The sequence below is a fragment of the Gobius niger genome (genome assembly GCF_951799975.1).
Source record: "Gobius niger genome assembly, chromosome: 24".
Classification (NCBI taxonomy): Eukaryota; Metazoa; Chordata; class Actinopteri; order Gobiiformes; family Gobiidae; genus Gobius; species Gobius niger.
In genome coordinates this window covers 905056-922240 of record NC_136875.1, presented here as the reverse complement: position 1 = coordinate 922240, position 17185 = coordinate 905056, and the positions used below count along the sequence as shown (strand labels likewise).

The following is a 17185-nucleotide window of genomic DNA, read 5'->3' as shown; positions in this document are numbered from 1 at the left end:
CAGAGAAGAGCTGGAGAAAACCTGGAGGGTGAAGGCATCAGTGGTGTCCGTGGTCGTTGGGGCACTCGGGGCAGTGACCCCCAAACTGGAGGAGTGGCTCCAGCAGATCCCAGGAAATACATCAGACATCTCGGTCCAGAAAAGTGCAGTTCTAGGAACAGCAAAGATACTGAACCCTCAAGTACCAGGCCGACGGTAGAGGACCCGAGCAGGAGGAGAAAGAGACCGCCCGCGGAGGGTGAGGAAGAGTTTTTTTTTTTTTATATATATATATATATATATATAATATATTATATAGCGCTTCCGGTTCAACACATACAATCGAATTAAAAGGCAGTGTATTACATTTGCAAAGATGAATAAATATTGTTGTTTTACAGTGAACTTCCAGACATGAATAATAAAAAGACAGCGCTTAAGTACTGCAACATAACTAAATACTATTATAAAAATAAATATGGACTTTTGGACCTGGACTGTTCTGTCTCTGGACTTCACCATCTCCTTTCATTTTATAAATCAACAAAGTGAGACCCAGGAAACAAATGACTTACTAATCAATATATGAATATACATTCAAAATATATCAAAGATAATATTGAATGAAAATAAAATAACCCATGTATGACATAACTTCTCTTAAAAGTGTCTTTTCTCAGGTAAAAGTAAATGAGTAACTAATCACTAACCAACCTGCTGAGGAAAAGTCAGTCTATGAACCATCTATACACTTTAGAAAGTATGTTGAAGAAAATACCTTTTACTTGTATCAGTATTGAGTATCAGCAAGTACTCAAATCAAAGTTTTAGAAACGGTGGTATCGGTGCATCTCTAGGAACATTGTTCTACAGGTGACACTCGGAAAATTAGAATATCATTCAAAAGTTCAATTAATTCTGTTATTCAACTTAAAATATAAAACTATATATGACATAGACTCATATAACATGTAAAGTGACATGTATAACCTTTGCTTGTTAGAAGTTTGATGATTATGGCTTACAGTCCATTTTTAAAAGATTTTTAATTTGTGTTTTTTCCAAACGGAGCCATAATCATGATAATAAATAAAGGCTGTACAAATGTCACTTATGAGTTTCACAGTTTAAGTTGCACTTTTTAACGATATATAAATGTTCGGAGTTGAATGTCACTTTGAATCCAGTTGATTGAAGCTGTGGAGTGGTTTGTCGCGATGCTCGAGCCCGTCTGAAGCCGGCCTCTCTGTCGCCGTGGAGACGATGATGCTGCGGCGGCTGTGGTTCTCTGCGGTCCCTTTGTTTTCTCGCTCTGAAGAGAAGCTAACGACTTCAACAAACTCTCCTTCACATGTTCACTTAGGCTCAGCCGAGGCAGAGCAGGCAGGAAGAGCCCCCCGCCCCCGACAGCCCCCCACAGCCACAGGTTTGACTCCCCCCCCCTGTCCCAGTGAGCGCGAGAGAAGAGAAGAAGAGAAGATGTGGGCCTGGCGCCGCTCCAAAGCCACACGCTCAGCTTCAGGGGCCGCGACCCACACGTTATCCCCCCGCCCTCGCCCCCCATCATCACACTCACCTCACCACAGAGCCCCCCACCCCCTCCCGGGTCAGAGCGCAGGTGCGAGTCTCAGCCGCGACACCAGGCAAACTGAAACAACCCTGATGCTGGAGTCATGCATTCAAACGCCCTTTCAAAGTCTCACAGCAGGACGTTCAAAAACAGAATGAAGACCGTGAACATCGGCAGAAAGCATCACTAGTTCTCTCTAAGCGTCCTCCACCTCCATGAGACAGAGTGAGGACGACAGGTTTCATTTCTCCTTCAGAGGCAGCAGGACCATCATTATTACTGGATTTGATCAACCAACTGAAGCTCGGCCGATGTTATGAATTCAGTTCTTGCTTCTGGCTCTGAACAGAAGAAGAAGAGCTTCATTTAACTGAAATCAGCAGTGAACCCAGAGCACAAGATCAAAATGACACGCAGTAGCTTTAAAAAGTTCACTTAAAGGGATATTTCAGGATTTTTGACATTTTGCTGTCGATCACTGGCATAAATGTGAGAAAAAAATACTTTGCAAGTTTTCTGTCATTTTATCTTTTCATATAAGAACAAGGTGTTTTATGCCTAAAAATGCCCCAAATTTCCCATCTTTTCGGCGACGAAATCTGAATAATGGATAGAGCTACATTCAAATTTATGGCTTCATTTTATTGATAAATGAGTTACCAAGACTTTCTCAGAGCGGATTTGGGATTTCTTGTTTAGTTTTAAAATAAGCTGTTTTTAGTGGAAAAAAATGTAAAAATGTAATTTTCGCCTAATTTTTCTACATTCAAAACTCAATAAATGGGGTTTAAGGGATTAAATAATAAAAACTCGCTCTGAAAAAATCTTCCAAATATTTTGTTCAGTCCAAGGCTGGAAAATGTGAAGTCTTTAGGTCCGACTGACGTGGACAAAGTGTCGCCACAATGACGGAAAAATGTGTTTGGAGAAAAAGGCCCTTGAAATTGCATTCTCCCATATAAGTCTATGGGGGAACATTGAATCAGCGCAATATTTAAACATGTTATTGTGAAGATTAGGCATATTTTCTGTTTCCGGGTGAAAGCTTGTATGTTCAGAGACCAATTTGGCCCAAAACCTGAAAACTGAAAAAATTGAGTTTTGCCTGTAGTGTCTCTCCTTAAATTACAAAAAACATATCTCCAGAAATCAGCAACACTCTGGATAACTAGGAAATGAGGCCCTATGTCAAAAATCCTGAAATATCCCTCTAATCTATGAGCTTGTTGCCCTTCTCTCAAGTCATGGGCTCTTCCGGCCACACGTCCTCCCGGGGGGGGGACATAAGTCTCATGGTGTCCCACTTACACTTACACTCACAGACACACTCACTGATCCACAGGATCAGGTGCATTACTCTTGGATCTAAGTCACTCTGTCCATGAGGACAGTTTTTTAGGCAAATGTAATTTTCTTCCTTTCACAATTTTTCTAAATTTTGCCCAATTTCCCTAGTTTTTTCCCCCCCCAATTATTTCTACAACAGTCATCAAAACTTGGAGCTAAAGATTTTTTTTGTACCTTGCTGTGTCCATGAGATCTTGAACTTTGATGAGGACAAAGAATAAAAACAACATTTTCCATCTTATGTTTATTCTTCCGACTCCAAACTGTATCACCAAGCTTTTTTTTTATCAAACAGAAGTGACGTTCAGCAGAGAATCCCACATCACACCGATAAATACATGAATGAGAAAGTAGAGACAAAACTGTACAGAGGTGAAAGTGACGCTTCAGAAACTTTGTGCTGCAAAGTGAGAATAAAGTTCTGCTCAAAGTCACCAAACGTTCCACAAACAGAAGTTCACACCAGGACAGACGTTACTTCTTCCTGAAACGCAACAGAAGTTTTCCATGAGAACTCCCACCACACACCTGTGAGTGACACCATGTGCACGCCCTCAATGTGCACGCCCTCACCTGACGAAGTTGTGTCTGCATTTCTTAGGCAGCCCTGAAACAAACATGGCGGTGAGTGGGGACGGCCAGGTCCTCATGAAGTACTTTTACTGCAGTACTCACGGCTGTAGTAGAGGAGCGTGCAGACCAGCGTCCCACACAGAGCGGAGGCCAGTCCCACCAACGGCCACAAGACCAGGCTCCCACAGCCGTCTGCGGGACAGCGGGGGGAGAAGAACATCTCAAACAGAAGCTGATATTATGACCTTTCATTGACCCGCAGCGCCTTCACCATCAGGACCTGGCACTTTAGGCTTAGGGTTAGGAGAGGAGAGCTTATATATCAGTGTGATGCCGCATTTGAAAGCCAAGGACTCCTAGTTTCTAAACCGATGTGTCAGATCCGTGTGAGTTACATCACAAATGCTGTTCCTGACCCTAAAGCCTCATCATACTTCACAAGATGCACGAACAAGGCAAAAGTGACTTCATTTTGTTCTGCAGCTTCGGAACAAAAGAAGAACTTCTTGTTCTTGCATCTTGTGAAGTATGAATGAGCCCTAACCCTAAAGAGCTGGTGGGTTTCCAGAATACGTGACCACAGAGACAGTTCAATCAGCAGAGGAAACAGGCGGCCGGGATGGACTGTGAGAACTACATGAGCATTGAACATGTCTCTCCTCCAGCAGAGCAAAGAGAGTCCGACTGGATCCACACTTTAGCCATGTTTACATGTGAGGCACCTCTACGTCCATTTATGTCATCAGACGCACTGCTGTCTACATCATAAATATATGTGTCTGTGTCATTCTTCTATTGTCAGGTAAGTGTGTGGAAATGGTTAGCGCACTGTCCTTTTAACACTGACAAAAATGGAAAAACTTGTTTTGTGTCAGTTGTGAAATAACTGACAATCAAAAACTTGTGAAAAGTCACATCTGGACATTTTATATATTATTGCATTTCTTTTCTTTCTTTCTTTTTTTTGTCTGAGGGGGCGTGGTGTTGTAGTGAACAGCTGTAAACCCGAAACTTCTCTCTCGCTCTCTGGGGCGTTTGACAAAGGAAAGCGGCTTTAACTTTTCTCTGAGTTTTTAAATGATCAATATCGGTCCAAGGACGGCTGAGAAACATCCTGTTAAAGTCTTCCGTCCGAGAACCAGGCTGTGTAAATGCACACGTGATAAAAGGAGATCGAGAACACGCGTGTTTCAAAACGTGTCAACAATGTTGTCCTTGAAAATTGACTTGAAGCAGAAATATTCAGGTATTTTCCTCTTCACATAACGTTAGTGTCGGTCCAGAGAGGAGGAGAGAGGAGTTCATCAGAAAAGAGTGTTTCATAAAAGACTAATTAACATCAGTGGTTTTGATCAGAACCAGCCTCTGTTCAGCTTACATTTCTCAGGAACCGAGACGTAGAATGAAAGTGTTTCCACCCACAGAGCCATGTGTCCACAGCTATAACATAGAACACTCTGTGGCTCTACAAACATCATGAACAAAGGTCTGGATGGTTGGCTCCACAGCTAACTCCCCAAAACAGCGCGGCCTCAATGTGTTAAGATGGTCACCCTTGGGTGCCAGCCACACCCCTCTGAAGGCTGGTCACCTGATGAAGGTCTCAGGACCCAAACATCACACTGATATCCATGACTGACCTGGGGGCTGTGTGTGAGTCTGGCAGGGGCAGCGTGGGGGGGTGGGGGCCTTGGGCACCAGCTGGGGGGTGTCAGTCGGAGGAGACTCTGGGGGAGGAAAACAAAAACGTGACACGTACAATAGGGACCCATATAGTGTAGCTTCAGCCCAGGCCTGTTTGACCGGAGCTCTTTCACCTCCTGTTTCCCTGAGCGGCGAGTGAGCAGCAGTGCTTCAGGTAGCTGTAATACTGTTGATATAGTGCTTGCAGTAGTGTTGCAGTAGTATTGCAGTACTTGTTGCAGTAGTAGTAGTAGTATTTGCAGAAGTGTTGCAGTACTTGTTGCAGTAGTAGTAGTAGTATTTGCAGTAGTGTTGCAGTAGTATAGCAGTACTTGTTGCAGTACTGACCTCCGGGCAGCAGTAGTGTTGCAGTAGTATTGCAGTAGTATTGCAGTACTGACCTCTGGGCAGCAGTAGTTGCAGTAGTGTTGCAGTAGTATTGCAGTACTGACCTCTGGGCAGCAGTAGTTGCAGTAGTATTGCAGTAGTATTGCAGTACTGACCTCCGGGCAGCAGTAGTGTTGCAGTAGTATTGCAGTTGTATTGCAGTACTGACCTCCGGGCAGCAGTAGTGTTGCAGTAGTGTTGCAGTAGTATAGCAGTACTTGTTGCAGGACTGACCTCCGGGCAGCAGTAGTATTACAGTAGTTGCAGTAGTAGCAGTAGTATTGCAGTAGTATTGCAGTAGTATAGCAGGACTGACCTCCGGGCAGCAGTAGTGTTGCAGTAGTATTGCAGTAGTATAGCAGTAGTATAGCAGTACTTGTTGCAGTACTGACCTCCGGGCAGCAGTAGTGTTGCAGTAGTATTGCAGTAGTATTGCAGTACTGACCTCTGGGCAGCAGTAGTTGCAGTAGTGTTGCAGTAGTATAGCAGGACTGACCTCCGGGCAGCAGTAGTGTTGCAGTAGTATTGCAGTAGTATAGCAGTAGTATAGCAGTACTTGTTGCAGTACTGACCTCCGGGCAGCAGTAGTATTGCAGTAGTATTGCAGTAGTATTGCAGTAGTATTGCAGTAGTATTGCAGTAGTATTGCAGTACTGACCTCCGGGCAGCAGTAGTATTGCAGTAGTATTGCAGTAGTATAGCAGTACTGACCTCCGGGCAGCAGTAGTATTGCAGTAGTATTGCAGTAGTATAGCAGTACTGACCTCCGGGCAGCAGTAGTATTGCAGTAGTATTGCAGTAGTATAGCAGTACTGACCTCCGGGCAGCAGTAGTGTTGCAGTAGTATTGCAGTAGTATAGCAGTACTGACCTCCGGGCAGCAGTAGTATTGCAGTAGTATTGCAGTAGTATAGCAGTACTGACCTCCGGGCAGCAGTAGTATTGCAGTAGTATTGCAGTAGTATAGCAGTACTGACCTCCGGGCAGCAGTAGTATTGCAGTAGTATTGCAGTAGTATAGCAGTACTGACCTCCGGGCAGCAGTAGTATTGCAGTAGTGTTGCAGTAGTATAGCAGTACTGACCTCCGGGCAGCAGTAGTGTTGCAGTAGTATTGCAGTAGTGTTGCAGTACTGACCTCCGGGCAGCAGTAGTATTGCAGTAGTATTGCAGTAGTATAGCAGTACTGACCTCCGGGCAGCAGTAGTATTGCAGTAGTATTGCAGTAGTATAGCAGTACTGACCTCCGGGCAGCAGTAGTATTGCAGTAGTGTTGCAGTAGTATAGCAGTACTGACCTCCGGGCAGCAGTAGTGTTGCAGTAGTATTGCAGTAGTGTTGCAGTAGTATTGCAGTAGTATAGCAGTACTGACCTCCGGGCAGCAGTAGTGTTCCGCCCTTCACCACCTCGTAGGTGCTCTTGTCGTTCCCGCGGACCTTGAGTACACAGGCGTACATGCCGCGGTCCGCAGCTGCAGTAGAGAGTATTCGGAGCGAGTACCCGGAGCCGCTCCGCTTGGACACTCGGACCTTGGATTCCAGCCCGGGCTCGTAGGTGACGCGGTCGGCCTGGTTCGAGAGGCCCAGCATCTGCACACAAGATACAAACTCACTGCGCCATCTGACCAGGAGGAGGGACATCTGGAAACATCTGGAAACATCTGGAAACATCTGGAAACATCTGGAAACATGGGTCTATGTCAGAGTCAAATCAGACCCAACTCTTGACCATGTTTATCTCGGACGTTTTGTCTGAAGTCACTCCAACATGGCGGTGGCGCTCCGGGTCTTTCTCGCGCTTATTCATTCACAAACACTGACATGACGTGTAGCAGGAAAGGCTGTGACCGAGATGACGCTGTACTCCAAATATGGTCATTTCCTTTGTGGGAGACAGCAGCGGCTAAAGACGTGCAGACAGAGGGACTAAACTTTAGGGCCGTTTTTATTCCACTCTTTAACAACATCTGCACTTTGAGTCCAGAAGACTCCTCACTTTACAGACTCCACTCAACTACAGGGTCTCTCGAAAGCACTGAAACACCTTGAACTTTTGCACATTTTGTTTACAGCCCTAAACATAAAGATTTTATTTAGATTTTTTTTACTGACAGTTCACACACAAGTAACTGACAACTGGGTCTGGGCCATTCTAACACATTGATATGTTTGTTTTTGTAGATGTATCTTTGTGTTTCGGGTCATTGTCCTGCTGAAGGTGAATCTCCGCCCCAGCCTCAGTTCTCTTGCTGACTCCAGCAGGTTTTCCTCCAAAATGTCCCTCTATTTGGCTCCATCCATCTTCATAACTATTCTTACAATCTCCCCAGTCCCCGCTGAGGAAAAGCAGCCCCACAGCATGATGCCCCCCCCCATATTTGACACTGGGGATGGTGCACTCAGGACCATGAGCAGTGTTAGGTTTGCTCCATACATAACGTTTGACATTTGGGCCATCTGACCAAAGCTCCTTCTTCCACATGGAGCTGTGTCCTCCATATGACTTCTACAAACTTCAAACGGGATTTCTTATGGCCTCCTTTCAATAATGGCTTTCTTCTTCCACTCGTCCATGAAGGCCAGATTTGTGTAGATACGACTTATAGTTGTCCCATGTACAGATTCCCCCAGCTCAGCGGCAGGACTTCACAGCTCCTCCAGAGTTATCTTGGGGCACTTGGGTGCATTTCTCACCAGTGTCTCCTTGTTCGGTCTGATAGTTTAGGTGGACGGCCGTGTCTTGGTAAGTTGGCAGTGGCGCTATACTCTGACCTCTCTGGTGCTCCTTGACCTTCATGATGTTGTTTAGTGACCACAGCTCTGAGGGCCTAAAAGAACAGCTGAAATTATACTGAGAGTAGATTACACACAGGTGGCCTCTATTTAACCGTTAGGCCAAGGTGTGAACATTCTGGAGTCATTAGGAATGTTTTAAAGGCAATTTAATGCACTCAGAAAATGCTGTATGAATACTTATGCACACCCCACTTTTCACTTTTCTATATATTTTTTTCACTTCACAGTTGTCTGTTACTTGTGTGTGAACGTTCTGTAGAAAATTCAAAATAAAATCTTTATGTTTATGGTTGTAAACATGACAAAATGTGCCAAGGGTGTAAGGTGTGTTAATGCTTTCAAGAGGCACTGTAACATTTGGAGGTCTATTTCCTTTGACAGGTTTTAATGCATTTGAAAATATAATATTATTGAGATAACATTTGTTTTAAGTATTAATTATCATTTTATTTCAGTGAAGCAGCAAATAATTGGAGAAATGTAGGCAGTATTTTAGTTATTTTTATTCTAAGCTCCTGACAGGAAGTGACATAGATTGAGGTAAAGTCCCAGAGCAGTTTGACTCATTTCCCATTGAGTTAACAAGGTCGGCACGGCAACAGTTTAAAATGGTTTGCCTCTAGCTATGTCACTTCCTGTCCGTGTCCAATAAGGAAGTGAAACTATAAACATCACAAAAATGAGTCAAACTAAAGGAAACTGGGTAAAATGTTTAATTATAATTAAATTTAACCCAATTAACCTAAAAAACATGGAGAATTTTGATTGATTTTTTCACTAATAACTATTTCATGCAAAAACTAAACCGGATCCATAATCTGTGGAGCAACGTGATTCCCCTGACTTGATGGATATTGCTGTGGTGACCTCTGACCTGCAGGGTGTCGCTGGGCAGCAGCATCCTGAACCAGGCCATCTGCTCACACTGCAGCCCCCCGCAGTCACAGTCCAGCGTGGTGTTCTGCCCCAGGGCGGGATACTGCGGCCGCTGGGCGTCCGCCACCGGCTCCTGCCCCAGGACTGAGAGAGACACAGGGATGGGTCAAAGTTTGGTCCTTTAGTGTTTTATAAACTCACTTTGCATTTGTATCAATGTCATGAACGGTCAGGCTGGTTTTGTAGCGTTTCTGTGAAGACGACCCTGAGAAGTGGCTCGTTTAACCTCGTAGCCCCCGCCTTCACCGAGCACATGTTCTATGACCTGGATGAACACGCAGAACAAACACGCCACACCCAACATTCAGAGAAAACTAAGTCAGACTGATGTATTACATTACTGGCTGAATGTATTATTTTTATTTTGTTAGGCCAATAATGTAATAATAATTATTATTGGCTGATTACATTTTTTTATACCATGGTCTTGGTGATTGCTCGATTCTGATTGGCTGGAGGGTGTCCGTTAAGTAAGGGATAATGTATAGAACGCTGGTCATTATCGGGAAAATAAGCACCGACAGGGCGAACCGGACCCCGACGCGAAGCGGAGGGGTCTTGTTTCGCCCTGAAGGTTCTGATTGGCTGGAGAGTGTCCGTTAAAAAGTGATAATGTACACCTAGCTCGGCAACAGTTAAATCATGTAGCTGTTTCCATAGTAACAATAAGTAACGATAGTCTTTCTACTACTAGTTTCAGGTATAACAAGTTATAGATACAGACGGCATCTCTGGAATCGCCCATATATGGGCATTTTTGACAACAGTTAAGGGGGAAAACAATTTTGAAAAAATGTAAATTTTCTCTAATTATTCAAAAACGACTGTAACAAATGATGAAATATGAATATAGTTTCTACTAAATAATGATGCAAAGGCATGGGGAGGAGCAACGGCCCATAAATACATGAATAACGGAGAATGCTAACTTGATGCTACATGTTAGCATCGGGCTAATGCTAACGGTTAGCTAGCGCTTGCTACAACTGCCGTTTTTTCACTTCTACTGAACAATCTGCTGCTGAGAAAATATCCATATGGACCTGATTTACACTGGACTTTATTTATGTGATAAATAAGTTGATATTCCACCAGAAAATGGCTAAAAAGAGGGAAAATTGTGTTTCTCTAAAGATTCTATTTTCCCCCTCGGCGAAGCCACGCCCCCTTCTATGACGAGATGCCGTCTGTATCTATAAAGTGAGATAACTCCTGCCCAGGGACTCAAAACAATAAGCAAACCGGCCCCAATGAACACTTTGAGTTGGGGGACCATGCACTCCCATCATCAGAATAACCGGACCCCTCGTCATGCATTATCTCTGACATACTGGTCAAATGTGTTACGTTATCGGTTCCTACAGGCCCCCTGTAAAACTTCCAAGGGCTCTCAGCGGCCCCCACTTTGTGAAGCTAAGTGCAAAACACAGTTTACACTTTCCTCAAACCCCCTCAGTGCTTTATGAATAAAAGCATTTCTGTGGAGGAGCTTTGTGTGACATTTTAAACTCTGATAAACAAATACAGTGGTTTGGACTGACAGTAAACACATTCATTCAAAACGTTCCCTCCTGATTCTTCACAGGGACGAGCTGACGGACACGTGGGGTCAGTGTCAGGAGCACAGTTTACAGTCAGTTCAGTAGCGTTTGTGTCCCACTACGAGAACTAAAAGAGCTGATCAGAGCGTCGGGACGGAGACATGACCTGGACATGATCAGAGTCAGTGCAGAAAAAGAAATCAGCCTTTCTACATTTGGAGGGTATTTTCACCAGAGTTTTTCCAGATCTATCTCCTGCCTGAGTGTCCCCACCAACAGTAACACCAAACCTACACCCTTGCATTTACCCCCGACTGAAGGACTGGACTCATTGATTCACCGCGAGAGAAACATTTATTATCCAGGTATTACCTAAACCTAAAAGCTTCCCAAAAAAATACTTAAAATAGCCACAAAAATGAGACGTAAAGGAAGATGAAAAAGTAACAAAAATGCAACAAAAAGATGCAAACAGCTTTTAGATTTGGGCAAAGTGGAGAAAATGAGCTGTGTTAAAGTGAGGGTTCGAGACTATAAGAAAACATTTGAAGATTCAAACTCGTGCTGTCGATTCCTGACCTCGATATGAGGGAAACATAACCTGTATTATTACTTATTATTCTAAATAATATTTAAATGTGTGCCTTTATTTTAGCATTTAAATCAGAGTACTTGATTCTAATCATTAAAATATCCTGCACATTAAACTATGAAATACTTTTTACTTATAAACTACATTTTACAATGCATACTTTTATACTTTTACTTAAGTAACAATGTTATCAGATACTTTTACTTTTACTTAAGTACATTTTTGGGCCTGTATCTGCACTGTTACTGAAGTAAGACTATTGAGTACTTGTTCCACCAGTGAAAAATACCTCCATGTTTGGAGAATAAAACACTGTGTTTAAATGAGGCCAGAGGAGAGAATACTAAAGACGAGGACATTTTTATGCAACATTATGCAACTGTGAAGCACTTTGAATTGCCTTGTGTATCAACTGTGCTCTACAAATAAACCTGCCTTGCCTACATTTACATCTGAACAAACAAGAGACAAATCCAGCGCCAATCTGCACCAAAGCAGCATTCATTCTCCTGATTCTTCTCCTGATCTACAGAGTCACGTCCTCCAAGGAGTAAGTGTGTGTTTGAGCAGTGGACTCAGAAGAGACTTTAGGTTTAGCTCCTGTGGACTCAGAAGAGACTTTAGGTTTAGCTGCTGCAGGACTCAGAAGAGACTTTAGGTTTAGCTCCTGTGGACTCAGAAGAGACTTTAGGTTTAGCTGCTGCAGGACTCAGAAGAGACTTTAGGTTTAGCTCCTGCAGGACTCAGAAGAGACTTTATGTTTAGCTCCTGCAGGACTCAGAAGAGACTTTAGGTTTAGCTCCTGTAGGACTCAGAAGAGACTTTAGGTTTTAGCTCCTGCAGGACTCAGAAGAGACTTTAGGTTTAGCTCCTGTAGGACTCAGAAGAGACTTTAGGTTTAGCTCCTGTGGACTCAGAAGAGACTTTAGGTTTTAGCTCCTGTGGACTCAGAAGAGACTTTAGGTTTAGCTCCTGTAGGACTCAGAAGAGACTTTAGGTTTAGCTCCTGCAGGACTCAGAAGAGACTTTAGGTTTAGCTCCTGTGGACTCAGAAGAGACTTTAGGTTTAGCTCCTGTGGACTCAGAAGAGACTTTAGGTTTAGCTCCTGTGGACTCAGAAGAGACTTTAGGTTTAGCTCCTGTGGACTCAGAAGAGACTTTAGGTTTAGCTCCTGTAGGACTCAGAAGAGACTTTAGGTTTTAGCTCCTGTGGACTCAGAAGAGACTTTAGGTTTAGCTCCTGTGAACGTCGAGGCCGCTTCAGGCGATGACACAATCTTTCCGAGACGAGACTTTGAACCAAACAACTGACATTTCCTCGAGTCTGCCTTCTCGTGGTCGTCACCGTGCGCTTTATTCATCTGTAAGTGAGACGCTGTGGTGGTGTCTTTCAGCTGGTCCTGAGCAGGTTCAGGTCCAGGAGGGTCTCTGGTCCTGAGCAGGGTCAGGTCCTGGAGGGTCTCTGGTCCTGAGCAGGTTCAGGTCCTGGAGGGTCTCTGGTCCTGAGCAGGTTCAGGTCCTGGAGGGTCTCTGGTCCTGAGCAGGTTCAGGTCCTGGAGGGTCTCTGGTCCTGAGCAGGTTCAGGTGCTGGAGGGTCTCTGGTCCTGAGCAGGTTCAGATCCTGGAGGGTCTCTGCAGGTCCGAGGTGCTCCTGCTGTGTCCACCAGACCTCACACGCCCCGACATCACGGCTAATCCAGTATTTAGGACGCTCTCGTCATTCGGATTCACACTGAACATGTAACGACACTTTACACCAGTGGTTCCCAACCTTTTTGTGTTGCGGACCCCTTGGTGGACCCCCTACCTCAAACATAAGACGGCACCTTCAAAGCTAAAAAGACAGTGTTGTGTTCAAAGCAAACCTCAGATTCTTCCCAAACTATTTTACTGCAAAATAATAACAATAATATTAATAACAATAATAATACTGCATTAGTCTTATATAGCGCTCAAAGTTGCTTCACAATTTTGTGAATTATTCATTGACCGCGCGTAGTACCCGCTGCCTTGTCCTCGAGCAGCACTGGGGTCCCCGTACCCCCGGTTGGGAAACACTGCTCTGCACTGACGATTTGAATGTGAGCAGGTCAGCTCTTTTCTGTGGCGTTTGGAACATGTTTTTCTAACGCCATTAACTCGAGAAACCTATGCAGATAAATCCCCATCGTATCAAACAAAGGGAAATGAAGGAAACACTTCATTATGTTAATAATGTCATTCAAAATGCAATAACTTTATATTCAGCATCAGTTATACGGTTATTATCATGGCCTGTTACCATGGTCGATGATGACAATATAATCATCGGTAAATTATTACAAAACGCTTTATACCAAGGTGTGCTCATTGAGTATTCATAAGGTTTTCATAAGCATTAGTAATTAATACGCCATTACTAATATACTTATAAAGTATGAATAAGGTGGTTAAAGGGAGACACTACAGGCAAAACTCAATTTTTTCAGTTTTCAGGTTTTGGGCCAAATTGGTCTCTGAACATACAAGCTTTCACCCCGAAACAGAAAATATGCTTAATCTTCACAATAACATGTTTAAATATTGCGCTGATTCAATGTTCCCCCATAGACTTATATGGGAGAATGCAATTTCAAGGGCCTTTTTCTCAAAACACATTTTTCTGTCATTGTGGCGACACTATGTCCACGTCAGTCGGACCTAAAGACTTCACATTTTACAGCCTCGGACTCAACAATATTTGGAAGATTTTTTCAGAGGGATTTTTTTATTATTTAATCCTTAAGCCCCATTTATTGAGTTTTGAATGTCAACAAATTAGACGAAAATTGCATTTTTACACATTTTTACACTAAAAAAAACAGCTTATTTTAAAACTAAACAAGAAATCCAAAATCCCCTCTGAGAAAGTCTTGGTAACTCATTTATCAATAAAATGAAACCATACATTTGAATGTAGCTCTATCCGTTATTCAGATTTCGTCGCCGAAAAGATGGGAAATTTGGGGCATTTTTAGGCATAAAACACCTTGTTCTTATATGAAAAGATAAAATGACAGAAAACTTGTGATGTATTTTTTTCTCACATTTATGCCAGTGATCGACAGCAACAGTTTCAAATTGATATCTGTAAATATACATTTTTTTCCTATTCACCTGCAGTGTCTCGCCTTTTAAGTATTAATAAGTATTAATAATGGTGTATTATTTACTAATAAGCATTAGTAATTAACATGCCATTACTAATATACTTATAAAGTATGAATAAGGTGATTAAGTATTAAAACGTATTAATAATGGCGTATGAATTACTATCAAGGATTAGTAATTAATCCGCCATTACTAAAATACTTCTAAAGTATGAATACAATAAGTGTTTAATATACTTGTATCTGTTAGCTAATATAAAGATCGTCCGGTAACACTTGGTTTATTTGGTCGGGACAGGGCGTGTTAATGAACATGGGTCTCATGCATGTAAACGCGCCACACTCAATTGTAGCCTTGGGTTAATTTCCATTAACATCGTCCCCCATGCACACTCTCATTCATCCTATTGTACATGTTTTTAGTGGTAGGGGAAACCTACGCAGACACGGGGAGAATACATATAAACTGCACACAGAAAGGCCCCGTCCAGGTGGGAATCGAACCCGGGACCTTGGAGCTGTGAAGCACGAGCACTAACCGCTGTGCCACCGTGCCGCCCGGTATTCATTTATTAGCCTTAATAAACGATTAATTAACACTTAATTCATTAGTGAAGTGTGACTGACACTTCATGAGTAACAGTGAATACGTGAAGTTTGTGAAGAACTGTTTATTACGAGTGAACTGTAGTTATTACACATTAACCAATCATTAATTAAGTGTTAATTCATCATTTATTAAGGTTAAATAAGGTGTAGTTATTATCAAGTGCTACCGTATATTACTCATGGCCTAGGAGCTGAGAGATACAAATATATTAAGCAGCTTATTAATGCTTTATTAATATGTTTTTAAATAATTACTAATGCTTATGAAAACTGTATTAATACTTAACGAGCACACCTTAATATAAAGCGTTTTGCAATAATTTTCTAATTAATCTTGAACTCCTTTCATGGGATATAATATGTGCTGTGTGCCGACTGCACTATGTACCATTTATAAACACATTTATAAAACATTTACAAAGCTTTCCTCATCATTAGTTACTCGATTATAGGCAACTACATAGTAACTGTTTATTTGATGAAAACGCTTAGACTGAATTATAATTTTCCTAAACTGACCCGTCCCAGACGATGTGCGGTCACTGTCCAGTCTGTCTTCAGCCCAGTGTAAAAGCTTCTTCCAAAAGCCACAAAAACGAGACGTAAAAATCCATCAAAACCCACAAAAACTCAACCCCACGGGCAACGAAACGGTGACGACAAAGGGCCTAAAACACAGCGAAGACGGCAACAGTGCCAGGAAAAATCTTTGATGCGTTTTGACGGTTCTAGCTTTCAAATGAGGCGTTATACTGCCCAGGCTGCAAGCTTTTAGATTTGGGTAAAGCTGAAAATGCGCTCGGATGAGATTACATAATGAGTTGAGAGTTTATTACAAAATGCAGTTTTTATTTGATTTCTGATGCCATTGGATTACATTTTGATGACAAACTGTGGCTTAACAAGGATGTTTAGTAGATTAGACGAAGGCTTTTGAGTAATGTGGACACGATCCAACAACGTCACCATTTTCTTTGTTTTCACCACCTGATGGAACCACTTTGAATTTAAACTCTCAGCCTTTCTATGAGATCTAACTTGTTTGAGCATGTTTCCCCTGGCTGTGTGTTCCTCTCCAGTGTGCCATGGATCAATGTTCTCTAAATGTTCTCTAAATATCTAATATACCTTGTGTCCAGGCCGCGGCGATGAGGAGAGTCCAGAGGAGAGAGCGCCCCATGTCCCTGATGTCCCTGATGTCCCCGATGTCCCTCTGTCGTCTCTGTGGACTCTCAGAGCCAAGTGTCTCCAAACAGTGTCGTCTGTGACAGAAGACAGGAGGAAGTGAGGGGGAAGGCGGGCCAATCGGAGAGCGGGGAGCCAGGCGGGCAGCCAATCACAGACGAGCTTCACAAGCTTCTGTGAGCTTCTCTCTGACAGCTTTGTTTCATGTGGATGTGTCTGACCACCCCCCCAGCACACTTTACCCAGCGAGCTCATAGGCCAGATACAGCCTCATTTGAAAGCTAAGGCCAACAAAATTCATCCAAACAGACCTTTTCCCCCGCGTTGTTGTTGTCACTTTGTCACCTTCTTTTTATATTGTTTTTTGCAACTTGTTTTCATTACTTTTTTATCCACTGGGGATGGTGTGCTTGCTTCAGGTGGAAGTGCTCAACCATGAACCAAGTCTGAAGCTCAGCATTTTTTATTTTTTTTTGGAAAACTTTATTTATACATTTTTGTTTAATAATACAAAATAACCCACACAAAACTTCAAATCAAGCCCTCCCCTTGAAACAAACTAAGCCGAACAAACAAACAAACAAAACAAACAACAACAAAAAAACATACAATAATACTCACACAATGCCACAAGTAAAATTCACAAAACCAAATCAAGCTTTTCTTCAGCATATTTCAAAAAGGGTTGCCAGATTTCTGAAAAAGATGCATCACTGCCTTTAAGGGTATGTCTGATCTTCTCAATTTTTAAGAAATATAGAATGTCTTTGATCCACTGCGAATGAGAAGGAGGTAATGAGTTTTTCCAATTCAGTAAAATCAGTCTGCGAGCAAGAAGCGTACAGTCGGCCAAAAAGTCCCGC

General features: G+C 42.7%; 1 protein-coding gene across 1 annotated transcript; it reads right to left on the bottom strand.

Annotated features, from left to right (window-relative positions):
* Window positions 1-3300: 3300 nt before the first annotated feature.
* On the bottom strand, window positions 3301-16596 carry cd8b (cd8 beta; the record flags this gene model as incomplete). Its single annotated transcript, XM_079582416.1, has 8 exons — window positions 3301-3380; window positions 3470-3503; window positions 3572-3661; window positions 5110-5196; window positions 6909-7125; window positions 9206-9351; window positions 16266-16399; window positions 16565-16596. 8 exons carry the CDS (start codon window positions 16594-16596, stop codon window positions 3371-3373), a joined length of 750 nt encoding a protein of 249 aa, XP_079438542.1. The 3' UTR covers window positions 3301-3370.
* Between the last annotated feature and the right edge of the window lie 589 nt (window positions 16597-17185).